General features: G+C 41.0%; 1 protein-coding gene across 2 annotated transcripts in view; it reads right to left on the bottom strand.

Annotated features, from left to right (window-relative positions):
* The window catches only part of POLA1 (DNA polymerase alpha 1, catalytic subunit), a gene marked incomplete at both ends in the record, with an annotated part of 204290 nt that extends 195507 nt beyond the window's left edge, over nt 1-8783 (bottom strand). Inside the window, 9 exons of one of the 2 annotated variants that reach the window (XM_080364084.1) lie at nt 501-690; nt 900-1095; nt 3025-3123; nt 4013-4075; nt 4332-4447; nt 5222-5302; nt 5785-5881; nt 6811-6935; nt 8753-8783. In XM_080364084.1, the coding sequence (XP_080220210.1) occupies nt 501-690; nt 900-1095; nt 3025-3123; nt 4013-4075; nt 4332-4447; nt 5222-5302; nt 5785-5881; nt 6811-6935; nt 8753-8783 (998 nt within the window). The remainder of the gene's footprint in view (nt 1-500; nt 691-899; nt 1096-3024; nt 3124-4012; nt 4076-4331; nt 4448-5221; nt 5303-5784; nt 5882-6810; nt 6936-8752) is intronic. The other variant, XM_080364085.1, reaches the window with a different exon arrangement.
* Between the last annotated feature and the right edge of the window lie 11876 nt (nt 8784-20659).

The following is a 20659-nucleotide window of genomic DNA, read 5'->3' as shown; positions in this document are numbered from 1 at the left end:
AAACTACCTTTTTAGTCATTAAACGTTTAAGTCTTTTTGATCATTCAAATATTTCACAGTTTAAAGTTATGGAAACATGTTATTCAAGATTCTTCCAAAAATTAAAAAAGGAGGAAAGACACCTTTTTTTTTTTTCTATTTCCAAAGACACACTGTTCACTACGTGAAATTACTTCTGATGACAATATTTTTATCTACAACTAAAGTTATGAAATACCTTCATAGTTGCTTAGAATAAGCATTGTTAGAAATTTCTCATTGCCATCAAAATTCATTGTTCAACACCCACACTGGGTCACCTCAATGTACTGAAATGTGTTACATTGTCTACTAGCATGTTCAACATTACTATTTTTAACATCACTACAAAAAAGTCACATAGCATTATAATAATTTTGTCTGTTTCATAATTATCTCATTGGCAAAGACAAATATGAAGATAAATCTAAGGCTTGTTGGTGGAAGAAAAAACTAAAAAGAAAAAAAAAAAAGATTCTTACAAGAGAGATGTCTCTTTCTTCTCTGATTCCAGCTGCTCTGTCTCTTTCTTTTCAATTTCCTTGTCTCTTTTTAAGCTTTCAGCAGTCTCAGGTATAGTTTCCACATGCTCTGCCTCCATAGGTTCATCAAAGTCCTCCTCATCAAAATCCATCATTCCCTGATCATCATCTGGAAGTGTTGCACATAGAACTAAAGGCTTCAGTCATTAAAATGACACAGTTTACTACAGCATACATAGCATACTATATGCATTAATGTAATATACAGTATTAATGTACAAACAAAATATCACATTTAAGCTGCTAAGCATCTAATCAGTATAAACTAAGAAGTGTTTTAACACTAATATGCCATATTTAAAGAGTTTCCAGAACTAGGTTTTGATTTCTCTTTGATACCTTCAATCGCTTCCTCTTCTATTGTCTTCACTGTTCCCCCATTTTCTGTAGCTTTTTGCACATGCTTGATATCCTCATTTTCAGAGTCTATGGCAGATTTTGCTGTGTAATTTGGATGTTTAGGATGAAATGAAGCTGCAGGAACAGCTTCCTTTCTGAGATGAGCAGGAGCTTTCTTTGATATAGGGGTGATTGCCTGAAAGACATTTTAGCCATGAGTTTAAAACAAAACAAAACTCTTAAGAGCAAAAAAGGAAAAAAAAAACCAAACCACAACAAACCAAAAACAATCTAGCACTTGTTATTTGCAGAACTAGTAATAAGGGCTAGAGGAAAAGCTCCACGTATTTCGCAGCATGATAGCTAAAACTTCTCAAAAGTAAATTTTTAATTCTATAGTATCAGTTCTGCTGTGATATATTTCTACTATAATTTTAAAAAGCCATTAACAATAGGCCATGATTGATACTTAATTAAGTTTGTGGTTACTTTCATTTTTTCCCCCATGTGGCACTACTCCATTCCTAAATGAAAACCTCTGTGTCAACTGAGTATGCGACAACATATGTCAGGCAGGGACAGAACCTGGAACAACTGGTGAAAGCCAATATGGCACTTTACACCTGCTCATATCAGTAATGAGTTCAGATGTCTACAGGACACCATAGGTCTAGAGAAGAAAGTGCTTCTCCATTGGATTTCTTCATGCTACACACTTGACAGGGAGAGGGAGGAAAACAAAGAAACAAAATTTCAGTGTGCCCTGCAAGCCTGAACTCTGAGGCAATAACTACATAGTTTGTTTTTCAGACAGGTACCACTGCAGTAGCAGCTACAGAACCTCTTAGGGATGGTGTATATGAAGTGGGCTCCACTATCACCAACAATAGGTCTCTGCATCTACAGGCCCTTAAACCTGCAGCAAGGTCCAAAACCTTATCTTCGGGGAAAGCTGTTATTTACAGACACAGCATTTAGAGCCACACACAATTAATTTCAAGAGTTTTAATCTCAGTACAGCTACTTCTGCTGTGGTCAACACCAAACTCAGGCCTTCATTCACCTTAAACAGAAAGCAAACATTACTTAATCTACCTTCACCAGCCAAATTAATTTATCCATACTTATATTTCTGCTCATCTCCTGATGTAGAAAGCCTCATTGTTTATATGCCCATTTATTTTCTACGGTTGCACTCTTATCCTCTTCATCTGTTTCATTGCCTAAAATACCCAATTCTTCCTCCTAGGACCACAGAAGCTATCATCTGAACAGACTGTCTGGGAATTAATTTCATTCTCAGTGTTTCCTACTAAAAGTTACCAGTGTTTTGCACAATAAAGTCAAAGATTCTCTCTTACTATATCTCCCCCCACACCTTTTTCTTTTTCAATTACTCCTAGGCTTCAACACAACTGTTGAAATGAGTGCCGCTAGTGATCATTTTCAACATAAGAGTTGATGTCAGTATTACATAAGGCTTCACAAATCAGATAAATCTACTCTACTTAATTTGCCCTCTACAAACGCTCATTACATAACAATAACTCATTATATTTCCAGCTATAGAGTCCTTCTCATTTACCAGAATTCTTTAACAAAATGCTAGCCTTCCATCCTTGGCAGCCCATCTCTCCTTTCACTCTAAAATCTTCCACTGGAGTAAATTTCTATCCATAGCTTTAATTCTACATTTGCTTTCCATTTCTGCAGAAGATGAGTTTATTATCCTTTTCCACACCTACAATTACTCTTTTGTCTGCTTATTTCAGTTCCCATCATCCTTTCCTTGCCACAAGGATCTTTTCTACTCTTGGGAAAAAAGAGACAAAGCAGCAGCTCACCTTCCTATGATGCACCTAACATTTTATAAAAATAGTTTCACCTGTCAAATATTAACAGCTATATACTACTATTGCACTAAAGATACAGAAAGAGTTGTAATCTGCTTATGTACTAACATGGAAGGGGAAGACAAAAAAATGCATGAAGTTACACAGTAACATTGAAAGGAAGCTAATGAGAAAGGTAATTTCTAGAAGCAGAAATAAAAGACAATGGTATTCCAATCAACCAATACAGATTAATACTTCTTAACAAGAACTTTTTTGATTTTTTCCTTTACCTTAGGATTTTGGGACTGCACAGAAAAAGGATTCAGTGGCATTCCAGCAGATCTTTTCCTTTTCAGTGTTATAATTGGTGGTGGACTTATCTGAACAGTCTGAATATAGAAAGAAAAGGGAAAGTGACAAAATGAAGAGGTGTTGTTTAGTGTTTTCTTTTGCCTTCATTAGTAAGTAAATGAAGGAGTAAAATAGTAAGCGCACAAGAACAAGATAACAAATTTATATTGGAACATCTATACCCCTCTTATTGATCTCTAAAAACACACTGTGCTTTTTATGATACAACATATTTCACTCCAGTATCTCACCACTACAGCAGTTTCACGGTTTACATGTAAGCAATCCTTTCAGTTTTAAGAAATCTTGCTAAGGCGCATTAACTCATTGAAAGGTCATTAATGATGAAGAATAGCTTCATTTGAGACAGCCTAACCCTGCTACAGCAGTCATTCCGCATTCCTAACTCAGAAGAAGGGTTAATCTGGTTCTCTGTAGCAAACTGTGGAAACCTGGAGGAGGCAGACAGAAGTTCAGGCTACGTCATCTGCTGAAACAGTCCTCCCTCAGCTCTTCTCACAAATCCAAACATGCCAGATGGAAACATCCTACAGTACACCGGCTGGAGCGCAGTGGTACACATACCTGCATCTGAATCGTGTACAGCATATAAGTCCTATTCCACTCCAAGCTGACTAAAACCTAGAAGGCTGCAATAGCAGAGGCTCTACATCACATTCACATAAACCATCTCCAATCAGGACACAGTAGTTTTGGCTTATCAAACCAACAGTCATGCAACTTCTGCATGGTGGAGATGACAGGTAGACTGCATACATATGTAGAATAAACCAAGCAGGTGTGCTACAGGAGAAACCAATCTTAGATGGTCTAGTTTTAGGAAGAACTTTATTTTCTTGATATGTTCAACAGCAAGAAAAACAAATGGATTAAGGTGTTTCCAGCAGATTTTATTAATATACTTACTTCAGCATTAAGGTCTTGTAGAATATCGCCTAGTAAATCATCCTTTGACAGGTCCACGGTTTTCTGTAAAATAACAGATTAGCCAAACAGTTGTAAGTTAAATGTGCAAACCCAATCAGGAGACCAGCAGCAAATGAATAAAGGGTTCCTACAAAACACACACAACATTTTCAAGAACGATGCATACACAAGAGATTGTAACGGGAGTTTATGGCTTGCTAGACACAAGAAACTGAAATGAGCCCTTGCTTTATTCCATTCCCACTAAAACACTTCAAACAAGTTAGAAATCTTTAAATTCAAAAATGTAAAAACTTACATCTGTGCTTTTCTTCCCAGCACTGGCTATAAACATAGACTTAATTGTGTTTGGCTTTGACACCACAGATTTTTTCACATTCTTTTTATCAACTGTAGATATTTTGCCACCTTTTCCTACAGGAAAATATAAAATTGTGAATTCCACATTAGAAAAGCTCAATATTTTAGGGTCCAGTTATTAGCAGGAATAGATAGTTCAGGTAGTCTATTTCTTCCACCTTTACACTGCCAGTTGAAATGAAGCCTAATCACCATTCATTTGCTGCCAGCTTTCTAGCAGCTGTCATGCACACACCAAAAAAGCAAAACCCTGTCAGCACCCCATCTTTCCTAGTCACGTCACAGATGATCTTTGCATACTCAAGTTCATACTCCAGAAAAAGGACAAAGATGCTTTACATGGAAGCATCTCCAGAAAACAAAAAAAAGCAGAGTATCCAGGAGTTTAGCACTAGGCTTGGATTCTCAACATCAGACTAAGTTTCTCAGTTTGCCACCAACTTCATAGAAGTTGGCAAAATCATCTGATCTCAGATCCCTAAAAGAATGCAAGAGATCACACATCCTTTATACAGTGGCTTTGGAAAACAAGATCATTCCTAGATGTATTTGTTCTAGAAGTGAATATGTATCCCACAGAAGACCATAAGCAAAACTGCTCCAGTAGTGTTAAAGTAATCAGCAGTGATTTGACCTCAATTTGTGGACTTCTGTCTTCTGTATCATGGGATCCAAACAAAATCCACAGTCACAGCCATAGAACTGCAGAGCTTCAAGTAACGTATCATTTGGCCACACTCATCACATACTGATGCCAAGAACTTGTCCATTTTAGGTACCCTTTAAAAGCCACTGGAAGACATTCTACAATAGTCATGTTCAACCTACCTTTCTTATTGGAACCAAGAGCATCATCATCCAGATCTTCATCAAATATTTCCCTTCCATCTTCTACATAACCTATCCCATCTGTAGAAAACCAAATTGTTAACAATTTGTATTTTAAATTGTCTTCTGATATTTCTAAATATATTCATAATACGAAGTTTTATATATTTAAACACCTTCCCTCTTTAATATAGAGCAAAAGTCGTAAATACAAAAGAGTTAAAAATTACAGCACTCTCAGCTATGTCTTCTTTTAGACTAAATATATTATTACATGTTTAATTAGAAATTCTCAATTACAGTACTTTTAAAGTTACATCACTGATAACTGGAAATAAAATTTCAAAACCAGTTCTTAATGGAAAAATACTTTCATTACCAGCCTAACACCGCAAGAACAATGCAAAAGATTCATTTCCATATAAAAGCTTCTTTTTCTTGTCTCCTAAAACAATTTGTAAGAACGTATTAACTATAACTTAACTCAAATCCTGAACATTATGAAGCCTAATTAAGTTACAACACTATAATCAAAATAACCCGCGAAATTAATCTTAACTTACCATCATCAACAATCCAGTCATCATCCTGACGTTCTCTGACCCTCTTGGAGTATTCTTCCTCATCTATTTCATCATAAACACCTGTGAACTCCTCAACCTACAGTTAAGGTATACTGAGGATTAACAGCTCCCATACCATTACTTACTAATATAGATCATCACTAAGAACATAAAAGTTCCCAAGAAATGCACGGTTTCCTACGCTGTTAGATTGTTTACAACTAGTAAGTGCAGTTATTCATTCAGCTTAAGTTTCATTTTTGGCAGTGACAAAAGACAAATTATAATTTTTTAAAATCATCATAGTATACTGATAGTCAAAATCTACCAATGGAAAAAAAATCCTACCAATGGAAACTTCTGACCTTTAGCTCTACTCTCAAACACCAAGATGAGTGATCAGTGAAAAGGAAGGTGATTTGATGTGCCTAAGCATAATGCTGAAGATGCTCTTCTGCGCCTCAGAGTACATTTGCATGTTAACAATCTACGCACTTCACACTTCTTTAGATTTATCCACCTCAATGTGGAAGTCACTTCCTGTTGGCATTACAATTAACTGGGCAGTATCAATGTTACACTGCCAGATTCCAGTTCTACCAGTTAAATACTTAAATTTTCGCTTCTCTCTGGAAAGAGCACATCAATATTAATGGATTTCAGTCACATAAACCTTTGAAATTAATTTTAAAATTTTTTTAACTTCAAATGATTTTAAAAATCCTTCCTACCATAACATTAATTATGCAATTAGATGTTAAAAGTTGGTCCTTCCCCAGTGGATAGTTCTCAAGCAATATCAAGCATTTGACTTACATTTACTAAAATTGTTTTTGCTTTGAAAACAGAAAGAAATAAATTATACCAGAAAGCAGCAAAACAACTACAATTACATTCTGAAAAAACATACACTGTTTAAAAACAAAAGCTGATCTGAAAGGAAGGTTTTGTTTCCTATACGTATAAAGGGTAGTTAAGCACCTTATCTCACATCCACTTTTTATTAAAAAGATGATGAATTTTCACCTCATATTTTATTTTTTCACCAGCTTTGGCTTTTTTCAGACGTTCCAGTGCTTCTTGCTGGCCTCTTTTAGACTTCCTCTCACGCCTAGAACGTGATGCTGCAAAATTTCCAGACTCATACATAGCTGCAATTAATTAAAAAGCAGGGAAATAAGCTTAGTAATGAACTGCTGTTAGCTTTGGTACTTAGTGTTCAGTGACATCCTAATAGATGGTTGCAGTTTTGTTAAAATCGACATAGAGGAATACTTGGCTAAAACCACACATTCGTGGGTGGCTCTTGATAAGCCAATTCTGGAATTATAGGCATAGTCTCAGACAGACACAGAGATCAAACAGGCTTCATGCCAGTTCACATTTAGTGAGAAGCTACCACCTAGATTTCCAAAGCATGTCTCAAATCTCACTATCCCTTCTCTGAAAAAGATCCCCCCACTCCTTCCTTGGGAATTTCCAGCTCCTTTTATTTTGCATGTCTCCATGACAACTCAGGAACAGACTTAGAAAAGGCCTATATTGCTACAAAGCAGTAATTTTTTTAAGCCATTTCACAATGTTTAAGAGTACAGCTAGACTGAGACAAACTAGTAATTTTTTGGCAGAAGACTGCCACCCCATTTCCTTGCACACTTTATTCCCTTTGCAACACTCCCCCAAGCAAGGTGGCCTCCACTTCTTTCTCTCTCTCGATTGGCGGGATGGTGCATTTATCTGACCACAAAGAACAAATGAGCTGAACCCAACTCACGAAAGCAGACAACACACAATTAGCCCAGGAACAAGACTAATGGTTTTACATGACAGCTGAAACCCCCAGCTGCAGGCAGAGGAGACCCAGGACGAATGCACGCATCCAAGCCAGGCAGCCAGCAGAGGCGGCCAGTCCCTTCCTGGTGACAGCCTCTACCAAGTCAGGATGAAATCTGTCAAGGAGCTCAGAAATTGTTAGGAGGATCTGGGGCTGAAAGAGGCCAACAAAGCCTCACTAAAAATCTTGTTTCATGAGAATACAAAGATTTTATTTAGATGGGAGAGACGTTACCAAGATTCTAAAAGAGCAGAATCATAGAATGTCCTGAGTTGGAAGGGACCCACAAGGATCATCGAGTCCAACTCCTGTCCCTGCACAGGACAACCCCACAGTTCACACCATGTGTCTGAGGGTGTTGTCCAGTCTCTTCTTGAACACTGTCAGGCTTGGGGCCGTGACACCTCCCTGGGGAGCCTGTTCCAGTGCTGCACCACCCTCTGGGGGAAGAACCTTTCCTAATGTCCAACCTAAACCTCCCCTGGCACATCTTCCTTACTCTGGGTGTATTTATACAAGATTTTCTGTCAATTGTTTGCGTTTACCATGAGAAAGCACCTAAGGCAACATGCTCCTTCTGAAACAAACGTATTTCCCTTCCCGGCTGGGACCACCCGTGCGTGTCGGTGCCCTCAGCAGCGAAACGCCAGGGAGTGCCCAGGCTGCAAGTGCCCAGGCCGGCGGCCGTGAGGGGGAGGTAGGGCTACAGCCTTCCCTCCCCTCCTGGGACAACCTGGCCTCAGCGCCGTGAGAAAACCAGCTCCGGGGAGCAGTGCGGGGCAGCGGGGGCAGAGCAGAAACCGTCCTTCCCGGTGTGCACCCCCACCCCCGCGGGGAGAGGGTCCCCACGCTTGGGCAGCGCAGCCACGGCCCCGCTCAGCGCCGGCCCCCGCGGGTGCGGGACCCTCTCCAAGGGCTGCCCAGAGACACGCGCGCACGCTCCCGCACCCGCGCGGACATCCGGCGCGCGCGGGCTCTCCTCCTCTCTCCCCCCCCAATCCCCGCACCGAGCGCCGCTGCCCCGTTGCACACACATTCCCCCCGCCCCGACCCCCTCCTAAAACCGAAACCGCGGCAGTCGCTGCGGGGAAGGGGATGGGGACGCTGCCACCCCGGGCTCCCCGCGGGCCTCACCGTCCCGGCTCTGGGCGCCGCTCTCGGCCATGGCGCCCGCGCGCTCCGCTCGCGCCAAGGCTCCCGAAAGTGGCGCGAGACGGGAGCCCCGCGAGCCGCCGCCAGGGCGGCAGCCAATCAGCAGCCGCGGGGGCGGGCCCGGCGCCGCCGTCCGGGGCGGGGGACGAGCCGCGGCCGCCAGTGGGGCGGATGGGGAGCGGCGGCCTGCGCGGAGCTGCGGGAAGGGGCCTCAGTCCACCTCCCCCCCCCGCCAGGAGCCGAGCGCGGGAAGGAAGCCCCGGGCGAGGCGGTGCCACTTCCTGGGCGAGGCCTGCGCCGCTTGTCGGGTCCAGCTGAGGCCTGGGGGGGGGGCACCTCCCGCCGGCCCGGGCAGTTTGCGGAGCCGGGGCCGAGCTACAACCCCGGCTCTGTGGTGGCAGCGGTGGCGGTTTCCAAGGTGTTGAGCGCAGATGGGCTCGTTATTTCGCACCAAGGCCTCAGGGCAAGGGCGGCAGCAGGTCAGCGCCATCCCGTGAGCTGCGCCTTAGGGGTCTCCAGCCGGTCTCCACCCCTGCTGCGGGGATGTAGGGGCCCATAAACCGTAGTGGCACGGTGCCTTAATTAGAGCAAAATAGCCTAAGTGCACACTCCTGAATAAGTGCACACTCCTGAAGTGGGAGAAGGTGGTTGATTTCAACCGTCTGAAAACAAGCCAGGCTGCAGCATGAGGGTCAAGGACCATATGCAATAACATTGTCTGCAAATCAGTAGCTTCTGGTAGAAATGAGTATTTCCCACACTATTTTAAACAATATAACAATATATATAGGAGGCTGATCGTGGCAGACTATGAATAACATCCATAACAGCCATGGTTTTCTTCTTGTATATTTAGAGTACATAGCATTATGCTCTGTCACAAGTTTCACAAACTCCTTCAGTAAATTACTCCCTAGTCTTTCCAGAGACAGGTTGTGGTTGGTCAGCTTGGGGGAAAAATAGATAATGTGTTGGATGCCTTCCTGTTTCCCAGATCCTTTTACCTTTTTATCATGGTTTAACCCCAGCCAGCAACTAAGCCCCATGCAGTTGCTTGCTCACTTGCCCCCCCAACCTTCCCCACCCCGCGCCCCCCCACTCGTGGGATTGGGGAGAGAATTCGAAGGGTAAAAGTGAGATAAAGACAGTTTAATAGGTAAGGCAAAAGCCGCACATGCAAGCAAAACAAAACAAGGAATTAATTCACTACTTCCCATGGGCAGGCAGGTGTTCAGCCATCTCCAGGAGAGCAGGGCTCCATCACAGCTAATGCTTACTTGGGAAGAAAAAGCCATCACTCCAAATGTCACCCTTCCTTCTTCCCCCAAAATATATGCTGAATACATCATCATATGGTATGGAATATCCCCTTGGTCAGTTGGGGTCAGCTGTCCCAGCTGTACCCCCTCACAACCTTTTGTGCACTCCCCACCTTCTCCTTTGCAGGCCAGTATGAGAAGGTGAAAAGTCCTCAACTGCTTAACAACAACTAAAACATCAGTGTGTTATCAACATTCTTCTCATATCCAATCCAAACCACAGCACTATACCAGCTACTAGGAAGAAAATTATCTCAGCTGAAACCAGGACACATTTTTTTGCCTTCCTTGCTAGACATGAAAAAAAAAAAAATATATAGCCTCTTAAGAAATCTAGTCTGAATCTATGTGCACAGAGGGATCAGAGAAAAGACCAGTTAACTTTTTCCTTATGTACAGCTGATCAGAGAAAAGACCAGTTAACTTTTTCCTTATGTACAGAGACTGGGTGGTGAGGGGAAAGTGGCGTATGTTGTGCTCATCTGGATCCTACAGCAACACCTTCATTCACGTAAGTCAAGACTATTACACAGCAGCCTTCAGCCAAGGAGCAAGAGCTGTGTCTGGAAAAGGGTGCGTTCCAGTCTCAGGTATAGTTGAAAAGGTTTCTAAAACTATTGGTTAAGACAACTGGAGATTTACAACTCATCTTCTCTAAAATGGCTTAAGTCTGCTTAGAACTTTGATCTTTTTCTCAGATGTCATCAGTGTAGGCCAGTCTGTAGCTGTGGCAAACTCACGTCCTTTGAAACACTGACAGCAGTAGGAAGAAGCTTGTCTGACCTACAGACAGCCTTTCATCTGTGTATCCACTGTTTTGTTTTCTTTTTTTTTTTTTTTTTTTTAAAACACATGCAGAAAACAAGATCACACCACTGGGCATGATGTGCCATTCAAATTCAGAAGCTACTCAATTTTTTAAACTATTGTAGAGAAACATTTATAAAACAACAATGCTTTGGAATTTTGAAGTGACTTGATTTTAATACTGATTAAAAATAAAACAATCCCCTTTGTGAGCTGTTAAACAAACAGTGGCATGTTTGTCATTCAGGTGATGCCATGATTTGAGCCGGTACACAGTGATACAGTTAATTTACCAAACTGAAGTTGTTGCCATAGCTCCACTGTGGGACAGCACAGATCAAACAAAAGCCTTTTTCATGAATGCTAGTTCAGTCCTGACATTCATCTCTAGTCTTAACAAAAATGCATCTGTTTCCCACAGCACAGCATAACAAGCATATTTAAATGCTGCAGGGGGAAGAAAAAAGAGAGGGGAAGGTGACGCACTTTGCTTTGAAAAAGAAAAATAACCCAGCACTTGCTCTTCTAACTGGCTTTATCACAGCAGATTACTTTGAGCTGATTTTCAGCCTCCCTTGGGACGGACACACAAGAACAGTTTGGCGTGACCTTTGCTTAATTGTCTTTTAAGTACAAGAAGTGGGAATTCTGCTGTGCAGCTCAGGGCCACCCAAGGTTCTCTCAAGGAAAGTGTGGTAGCTGCAGAGAAAAGTGCGAGAGGTGCACAGTGGCGAAGATGGTGGGCAGCAAAACACAGGGAACAGAGGAGGAAGCTCAGGAAGCTGCCAGATTTCAACGAAAGGTGACAAAGATGTATTTTCCATGTTGTTTTCTTAGAGCTGTAATTTAAATACATAAGTTATGAATAGAAAATATTGTAAACTCATTGCAAGAGCTCAAAGATAATATAAACAGTAGTATATATTAACATATGAAAGTACAAATGGACTATAGTATCAAACCTAAGTTGAATGGACAAAATAATTACTGTATTGGGGATTTTTCTTGTCTTCATTTTTGTGTCTATGGCATGCTTGATCTGTCTCAAAGACGGTGGTATTAGCAGTTAAAGCTCTCAGATTCAGACATTACACATGGAACTTAAGGTTGGTAATTTTTGGATGATGGAAAAAAAATCCGTTGAAACTAAGAGGGGTGGTATAAAAAAACAGAATGTGAGTAAACCATGACCTATAGCAAGGTAGCCAATTCATCGGTACTATGGCTGATGCAAAATGCCTAAACATTATCATATCGTCTTCGTGGAGAATTGTGTGTGTGTCTGTCTATGCTAGTGCTCAGGATATAAGTGTATATGCTCTATGTGTATGTTTCCTACAAATGTGGAGTATTAAATTCTCTTACATTTAATCATTGTATTGGTCTGTATAAATTCATGTTATCACTTAATTTCGTTTTTACGTCTAATATGATCCAGCTCTGACTACCTCATTTCAGCAGCTGCTTACTAAGTCATGCTATTCACATGACATTTCAAGATTAATTACTTAACTGTATGAGGGACTAAACTCCTAAAGGAGCACAGATTACATAAATTAAACATAAAAAAATCTCAAATTAGTACTTGCCACAAGGCCTTTGTTTTCAAAACTCTTCAGAGGTAGTTAACTGATAGAAATGTGAAGAAATAGATGCTTCTCCATTTGTTTATCAATAAAGATAATGCAGACATTTATGTTCAAAGGGCAGGTTCGTTGCTTATCAGGCCTGAAAATGCCTTTTTATCACTGCACAGTTCTTTTTCATTTCCTACCTGAGTTACCTGCTAACCTGAAGAAAATAAAGTTTCTATTAGGATGTTGAGGCTCTGAAATGCAAATGTGAAATAAAAACTGGAACAACACTATTTCCTTTCTGACAGAGAAAAAAGGTCTATGGAATGAACATCCAGACATACTTCTTAAAAAAAAAAATATATATATATATATATATTTATTAAATTCTAATTGTAGTTATATTACACCAAATGTAGCAACTCAGCCAGAATTGATGGAATTACAATAACCAGAACAGAGAGCAGAATCTCATCACCTGCTTGCCTAATACAATATTCCTATTCAAGCCTAGAAGAGAAGTACAAAATATTATAATCTAAATTAAATAGGGAAGACAAGCTAGAGCAAACTCACAGAGAATGAGCTCTCACATAATTATAATGTCTAAAAATTAAGTCTGATGCCAATGGTATTCAAAAGCATACAGTTATTGCCACAGCATGAAAGTCTCTGTTTTAACTACTTTCAGCACTCTTGCTTTACAATTGCACAAAAATGAACAATTATTGTATAAGCAGAACATTACTGCAGACAGGCTGTTACATTTCAAGACCTGGCTGAAGATCAAATGTGCTTCCATTGGTGAATACTCTCAACATCCACCATTTCATGTCTCTTGGGCAGAAAGGAGGAAAGTATCATTACATGCTGCAAAGTGTAGTTGTAATCCTGACAACTCTTTGTTCCTGGGTTGGTGTTGGTAAAGACTGTGCTCACAGATTGGAGGAACAGAAAGGGTCAACTGCTCCATATGAGCATGGTGAGGCTGGCAAGACAGTTGTGGCCCTGTTCCCCAGAACCTGAGGACCACAAGCAGGTTGGCCTGGGGATGGGAGTCAGCTCAAAGCAAACAAGTCCATGGAAATTAAGCAGGTCCAAGGCCAACCAGAAACTCAACTCAGGGTCAGATCCAGTGATGGTTATCTGGGTCAGACACAGCTCAGTGATCACTGAGAAGAGAAGGGAGAAGAGGAGGTTCCAGGGAAACCTTATTGCAGTCAGTACTTAAAAGGGGCCTATAAGAAAGATGGGGACGGACTTTTTAGCAGGGTGTATTATGACAGGACAGGGGGTAATTATTTTAAAATAAAATAAGGGAGATTCAGGCTAGATATAAGGAAGATTTCTTTTTATAATGAGGGTGGTAAAGTAATGGCACAGGTTGCCCAGAGAGGTGGTAGATGCCCCATCCCTGGAGACATTCCAGGCCAGGCTGGACAGGGCTTTGAGCAACCTGATCTAGTTGAGGATGTCCCTGCCCATTGCAGGGAGGTTGGACTGGATGACCTGTGAAGGTCTCTTCCAACCAAAACTATGATACAATGATCACCAGGCAAGTCCATGATGATAAGGCAGGTCCTAAGCCAGAGCAAGAAGTCAGTCAATGAGTTGAGGTCAAGTCCAAGAGGGTCCATTGCCAGGCTCAGCTAGAGACACCCACTCTTACAATATGGTTCAGGCATGGACTGAAGGCCAAAGGCTGAACTGAAGTGTGGCTCTTTGGTCCTTGGGCAGCAGGATATGGGAACACCCCAGCTGAGGGTGGTCAGGCTTATTAAAGCCTATTAATGCATTCAGGGCACTGACACAGAGCCCATGTCAACCTAATCTTATGGCTAAAGCCTTTCATTTATTATAACAAAAACTTACATACTGAATCACTTTCCATATTTATATTTATATATCATTAACATTTCACTGTACTAAGACATCGAGGCTACAGAAGTTTAGCTGTTACTAAGGATCACTCATTCTCTTGCTCTTACAGGTGCTTTTCAAAAACTCATGACCTGCTTAGGAATTATTTAATCCACAAGTAATAATACAGAAACTGGGAAATGACTTTCCATTTTCCCTCCCATCTTTCAGCCATAACTACTTCCCCAATTTTTTCTACCTCTCCCAGATTTACTGAGGCTTCTCTGCTCTATGCTGTTTCTTCACCTTAAGACAACAGCATAAATAATTTTGCCACCTTGCTGTAGCTAGCTTGTCTAAGTGTGGGGTCTTAGAATAGCTCTGGTGGGAAAGGACCTCTGGAGATCTCTAGTCTTCCTCCTGCTCAAAGCAGGCCCAGATAGAGGAGACAGTCAAACGTTGACTGGACACAGGCTGAGCAGTCTTAAGGATGAAGACTTCACAGCATCCTGTTCCATGCCTCAAGACAATCTGTGGGATGGATTTACCTTCTACCTGTTCCCCTGTCTCTTTATGCTCCACAGGCCTTCTAGAAGGCCAGTCCTGAAAATAGTGAAGCCTCACTCCTTTGAGTTGTCTGAAGATGAAAAGAACATGCCACATGCCAGCCCATATCACCTTCTTTCAGATATGGCAGAGAGGCCACAGAAATGCCAGTGCTACCTTGTGCTTGAATATGAGAACAAATTACTGTAATCTCATTTCAGTATCGTATCTGACCAAAGTGTGAAAAATTAGTCCTAGGAAAAACCCATTTCCCTTCCCCCTTTTATTTAAATTAGTCTGTTAAAAAAGTAGCAAATGTAGCCTTTGATTAAATGAGGTTTGAAGGGTTTTGTATTTGAAAAAAAGATGTTTTGTTGTCCTGTTTCCTTGTACTTTTTCTACAGCTTCACTCTACAAAGTGTGACCTAGTTTTTCTTTTACTGCATGCTACTCATGCCCCCACTTGAAGCAGAATGATTAGCCTCCTTATGTCTTATATCTTGGAAAGTATTGGTGCTTTTTTGTTTAAAAATCTCGTCACTACAGTGTACAAATGCCTCAGAAATAGTGTAACAGTTACCATAGTAAAGGAGGTGCTGAGATGATCTTTTCGCACAGGGAAGCGAAAGCAGGAAGTTTTTACAAATGGCAGATGACAAATTTGGGTTGTTTGTGCCTGATCTGCCTAATAGTTAGCATTCTGTTGTGCTTTTCAGGTGTCTCCCTGTTCCACTGGCATCTGATACTGCTTCCCAACACTAGCTAGTCACAAATTTTTCCTTCCATTCAAGTCCAACTAAGATGCTCTTAGTTATTCCTTGTGGACACTGGCAGGAAAGTAATTGTGAACATGAGAGAAAAAGTCCTTCCAAGCATTTCTAGTGCCTTCATCTGCCTTAGTTTAGACAAAATGGAAGACACTGATACACTAAGAGGTTTTCAGAGTTTCCAATCCCAAGACTTATTATAAGCAGTTGTTCTGTAAAACTGAACAAGTTTGCAGATTTTTCCCACACCCCACACTCACTAGTGAATGGGGTTTCCAACTACTTTGGCAGCTAGAAACAAGAAGATATTCAGCATACCAATACCATACACATTGCCAAGGAGCTCCTCTTTAAAAAAGGGCAAACCAAGAACCAAAGGGGAATCATTGCTGGTCATCAGGGTCCTCACCAGCCACGACCCAATCCCACAGTACCTGAGCAAAGTGAGCAGGACAGAATGAGGAAGGGTGTCCCAGTCCAACAAAGGGTCCAGATCATAAGGCAATATCATGGCAATGAGGCAAGTCAAAGGTCAAGCTATTTGGTCAGTCTGCATGTCAGTTTTAGGATCAGGTCCAGGAATCACCAGGCAGGTCTACAGAAATGAAGCAGGGCTTAAGTTAAACCAGGAAATCAGTCTGCAATTATGGGTCCAGATCAGGGGAAGGGGTCTTCAGAAAAAAAGTGTGGAGATGTGAAGCTTAAATAGAGCCCCTGGGCAGAGGGTGTGGAGTGGAGGCCCCAGGTGAGTCTTGTCAAGGTCTCTTAGTGCTCTCAGGGCCCTGACATAGATGAAGTGACTTATATTCAAGACCAAATTTGCCCAATTTTCATGAAAATAAAAACCAGCACACCACTGTCACGACTGCCAAACTTCCACACACATATAAAATCTCTCCTCACAATCATGAAAGCTCTTGAATATTTCAAAGAAAAAGCCTCCAAAATATCTGCAGGGTATTCTCAATCTGTTTTTCCAGAAACAGCTTCATTATGTTGGTGGAAGTTGTCCATAAGTTCTCAGGGACTAGGTCCCCAGCTGGTAACCTGTCAGACCAAAGTTTTGAAGGTGGCAAAGTTATAAGCGTCTGAAATGAGATCCTAGGGTCAAAAAATCTTAATAACTAGCAAAAGCTTCACTAGCGAGCAAATAATGATTTTATAGTGCATAAGTACATGCTTGGTTTTAAATCAAGTGTGTATCTCTACCCAGATTATGAAAAGCTCAAGTAATTAAGTTTTTGGTACCCAAAATATTAAATATTAACCCTCAACAATCACTTGAATGCAGTTTACAGTATGATTTTTTGATGTTTTACTTGTCAGGTTTGTATTTGAGATAGTATGCAAAAAATACATGAAGGTATTTGCATGAAAAATTGACAAATGGGAAGATAAAGGTTGACAAGAACAGCAGAGGAAAGGAAAGTATTGGAGACTTATAATACTGGAAAAGGTAGTGCGACAGGGTACTGAAGATCAATGCAAGAAGTTTGAAATTGGGCTGGGGAAAAAGGAAGGCACCGGATAGACAGACATAGGGTAAAAGTGAGTGCAATACCAATATGTGCAAGAACAGCAGTCTCAGCTTAGTGTGGGTTTGAGGGGATTTGTGTCAAATCCAGAAAGCCAGAAGAGGAGAACAAGAGAAAGGAGAGTTAACAACATAGTTTAAATGTAAGTAGGAAAGATATTTTTTCTTAAATTATCTTTTATCTCTAACAATAATAAGAAGGACAGATAGAATATGAATCATTTAGGCAAAGTTTATACTGAGATACTCTCAGTTCAAGAAGGACAGGGAACTGCTGGAGAGGGTCCAGCGTAGGGCAACAAAGATGATTAAGGGAGTGGAGCATCTCCCTTATGAAGAAAGGCTGAGGAAGCTGGGTCTCTTTAGTTTGGAGGAGACTGAGGGGTGACCTTATTAATGTTTATAAATATATAAAGGTTGAGTGCCATGAGGATGGAGCCAGGCTCTTCTCAGTGGCAAACAATGATAGGACAAGGGGTAATGGGATCAAGCTGGAACACAAGAGGTTCCACTTAAATTTGAGAAGAAACTTCTTTTCAGTGAGGATGACAGAGCACTGGAACAGGCTGCACAGGGGAGTTGTGGAGTCTCCTTCTCTGGAGACATTCAAAACCCGCCTGGACATGTTCCTGTGTGACCTCACCTAGACGTTCCTGCTCCGGCAGGGGGATTGGACTAGATGATCTTTTGAAGTCCCTTCCAATCCCAAACATACTGTGATACTGTGATATAAAGGAGTGAGAAGTAAGATCTGTAATACTCAGAATTATATTTCTTGGTAGCAGTAAAGTTGCAGCTGTAGGAATGTGCTTGCACCACTCAGCAAGAAATCTATAGAGAAGGATAACGAGAAGATCTGTAAAATATGACCTGTGAGAAACTATTGGAACAGCAGGGCAGTTTCATCTAGAAAAGTCACAAGAGATATGAAAAAAATACCAACCTACCTTCTGAATATCGGTTCTCTGCTCCAAATACTCAAACTATTGTTTCAAAATCTTAACTATACAAGTCATACAAAAAGCAAAAGAGAGTACACCTATTCCCGGTGCCCAGTAGAAAAACAAACAGGGGCAACAGATTGCTGCAATGGAGGTTCAGGTTAGACATTAAGAAAAACTTTTGAATAAGAAAGAAAGAAGAGGGCTGCATCAAAAGAAGCATGGCCAGTGGGTTGAGGGAGGTGATTCTGCCCCTCTACTCTGCTCTGGTGAGATCCCACCTGGAGTCCTGCATCCAGCTCTGGGACCCACAACATAAGAAAGACATGGACCTGTTGGAGTGGGTACAGAGGAAGCCACAAAAATCATCAGAAGGATGAAACACCTCTGCTATGAGGACAGGCTGAGAGTTGGGGTTGTTCAGCCTGGAGAAGAAAAGGCTCTGGAGAGACCTTGCTGTGGCCTTTCAGTACTTAAAAGGGCCCTATAAGAAAGATGAGGACAAACTTTTTAGCAAGGCCTGCTGTGATAGGACAAGGGGTAATGGTTTTAAAATAAAAGAGGGGAGATTCATGCTAGATATAAAGGAAGAATTTTTTTACGAGGGTGATGAGGCACTGGCACAGGTTGCTCAGAGAGGTGGTAGTTGACCCACCCCTGGAAACATTCAAGATCAGGTTGGACAGGGCTCTGATCATTGCAGAGTGGTTGGATCAGATGACCTTTAAAGGTGCCCTCCAACGCAAACTATTCTATGATTCTATGATTCTGTGACAAGAATGGATCAGCTGGATAGTTGGGGTTCTGGGAAGGGAATGACCAACAGAGGTTAGCTGATCAAAGTGCTTCCTAACATCTGTGCATCCAGCAAGGAAGTCCAACTGCCAGAAATCTCTCATCCTCCTCTGACAACCCAATAATAAAAACTTAATTATTAAAATGGACAACAGAACAATCTAATAATGGGACAGACAGACCTAACTTTTCCCACACTAACTGACCATCTCTCTGACTGCGGAAAACAAAACTAAGACAGATAGCCTCTTGGTCAAAAACCAATCACAATTTCTCACTATCTTCTTAAAAAGTGCTTATAAAAGTAGTTAATGAAAGAGAAAGAACACAAAAAAACTACCCAAAGGTGGATAGCCCCACTTGTTCAAAACAGTGCTATAAAGCAGGGATGAATGGCATCATCAAAGGCCACTCTTTAAGAATTTATGGATTTCAGGTGATTTATCTATAAACCACACTGGAATTAACATGACATTTTAAATTAAACTGTTATATAACAAATGATTAATTTGATTCTCTACAAGTATCCCGAGAATATCGCATTTATTAAAAAATCACATCTCCGCGACTGAACTATGGAAAGAACCAGATGTAACACTATGTTATACCAAATCCTGAGGTTTTGCTTTTCACAACCTATGGACTGTCATTGAATATATATATATAAAAAAAAAAACCAACACAAAAACCAAAAACCAAAAATCAACCTTAATTATATATAATTCTGTAAGACTTTTTCATAAATAGGAAATATTTTGGATTTATTCTAAAAAAAATGAGTTAGTTTGTAAGCACTGCATGTTCCACTGGAATGATGAATTACAGCTTGAAAATGAATTAAAGCTACAGCATCAGACATTACATGGAAGCAGCAAAGCAATGATGCTGGAGATGGTGAAAACCAATAGGGTGTTGTATGGGAATATAGCGGAAGATTTGGCGAGGAGTTTAGTTAAATGTAAATAAGCTCAAGTGACTTGCACCTGTCTGTAGAAAAAGCACATACTTCAAGCTAATAGTTTTACTGACGTGTGCTTGATGAGTAGAACCTCTGTGTTAAATAACATAGGCCTGTGAGAAACTCTAGGCACCTTATCACTATGTCTGAGATTCCTGCTGTATTGTGAGAAAGAGCGGGAGGCTGCGCCTGCCTGAAGCCTTGAAATACAGGCGAGCTCAGCAGGCCCGGTGATCTTCCAGCAGGGCTGAACTGACCAGCACCTGCGTCCCCACTTGTGTCACCTCTGCCTGGGAGCTCAGGTGTGGATTCAGAGATCCCCCAGTAGAGAGGTAACTAGAATAAAACTTGCTCTTTGCAAATGCATTCTTGGCCTCTGGCTCTTCTTGCGATGGGCCTGTGTATGTGTACACAGGTGTATTTAAATTTATACCTTTCATCCTCTCATTTTTTCCCCCCACCATTGCAGGTAGGGAAGATATTCCACCATTACAGAGTTTTAATCTCAGTCTAAAAATATGTGATTTGACTAATTGGTCATCTCAGCAATAATGCATTTTTTCTCCTGTTCTTGTGTTTTTGTTGTTTGTTTGTTTGGCTTTGGTTGGTTGGTTGGTTGGTTGGTTTTGGTGGTGTTCTTTTTATTTGTTTGTTTGTTTCCCCCTACTAATTCTAGCATGTCTATGATTATTATGACATAGATAGATAGATAGATAGAGAGAGAAAGAGTGAGATGGAGAGATACATACATGCATAGAAACGTAGTGTTTTAACTAAAATGCTCCAGA

The sequence above is a fragment of the Nesoenas mayeri genome, assembly GCF_963082525.1.
Source record: "Nesoenas mayeri genome assembly, chromosome: 1".
Taxonomy (NCBI): Eukaryota; Metazoa; Chordata; class Aves; order Columbiformes; family Columbidae; genus Nesoenas; species Nesoenas mayeri.
This window is presented reverse-complemented; position numbering and strand designations above follow the sequence as displayed.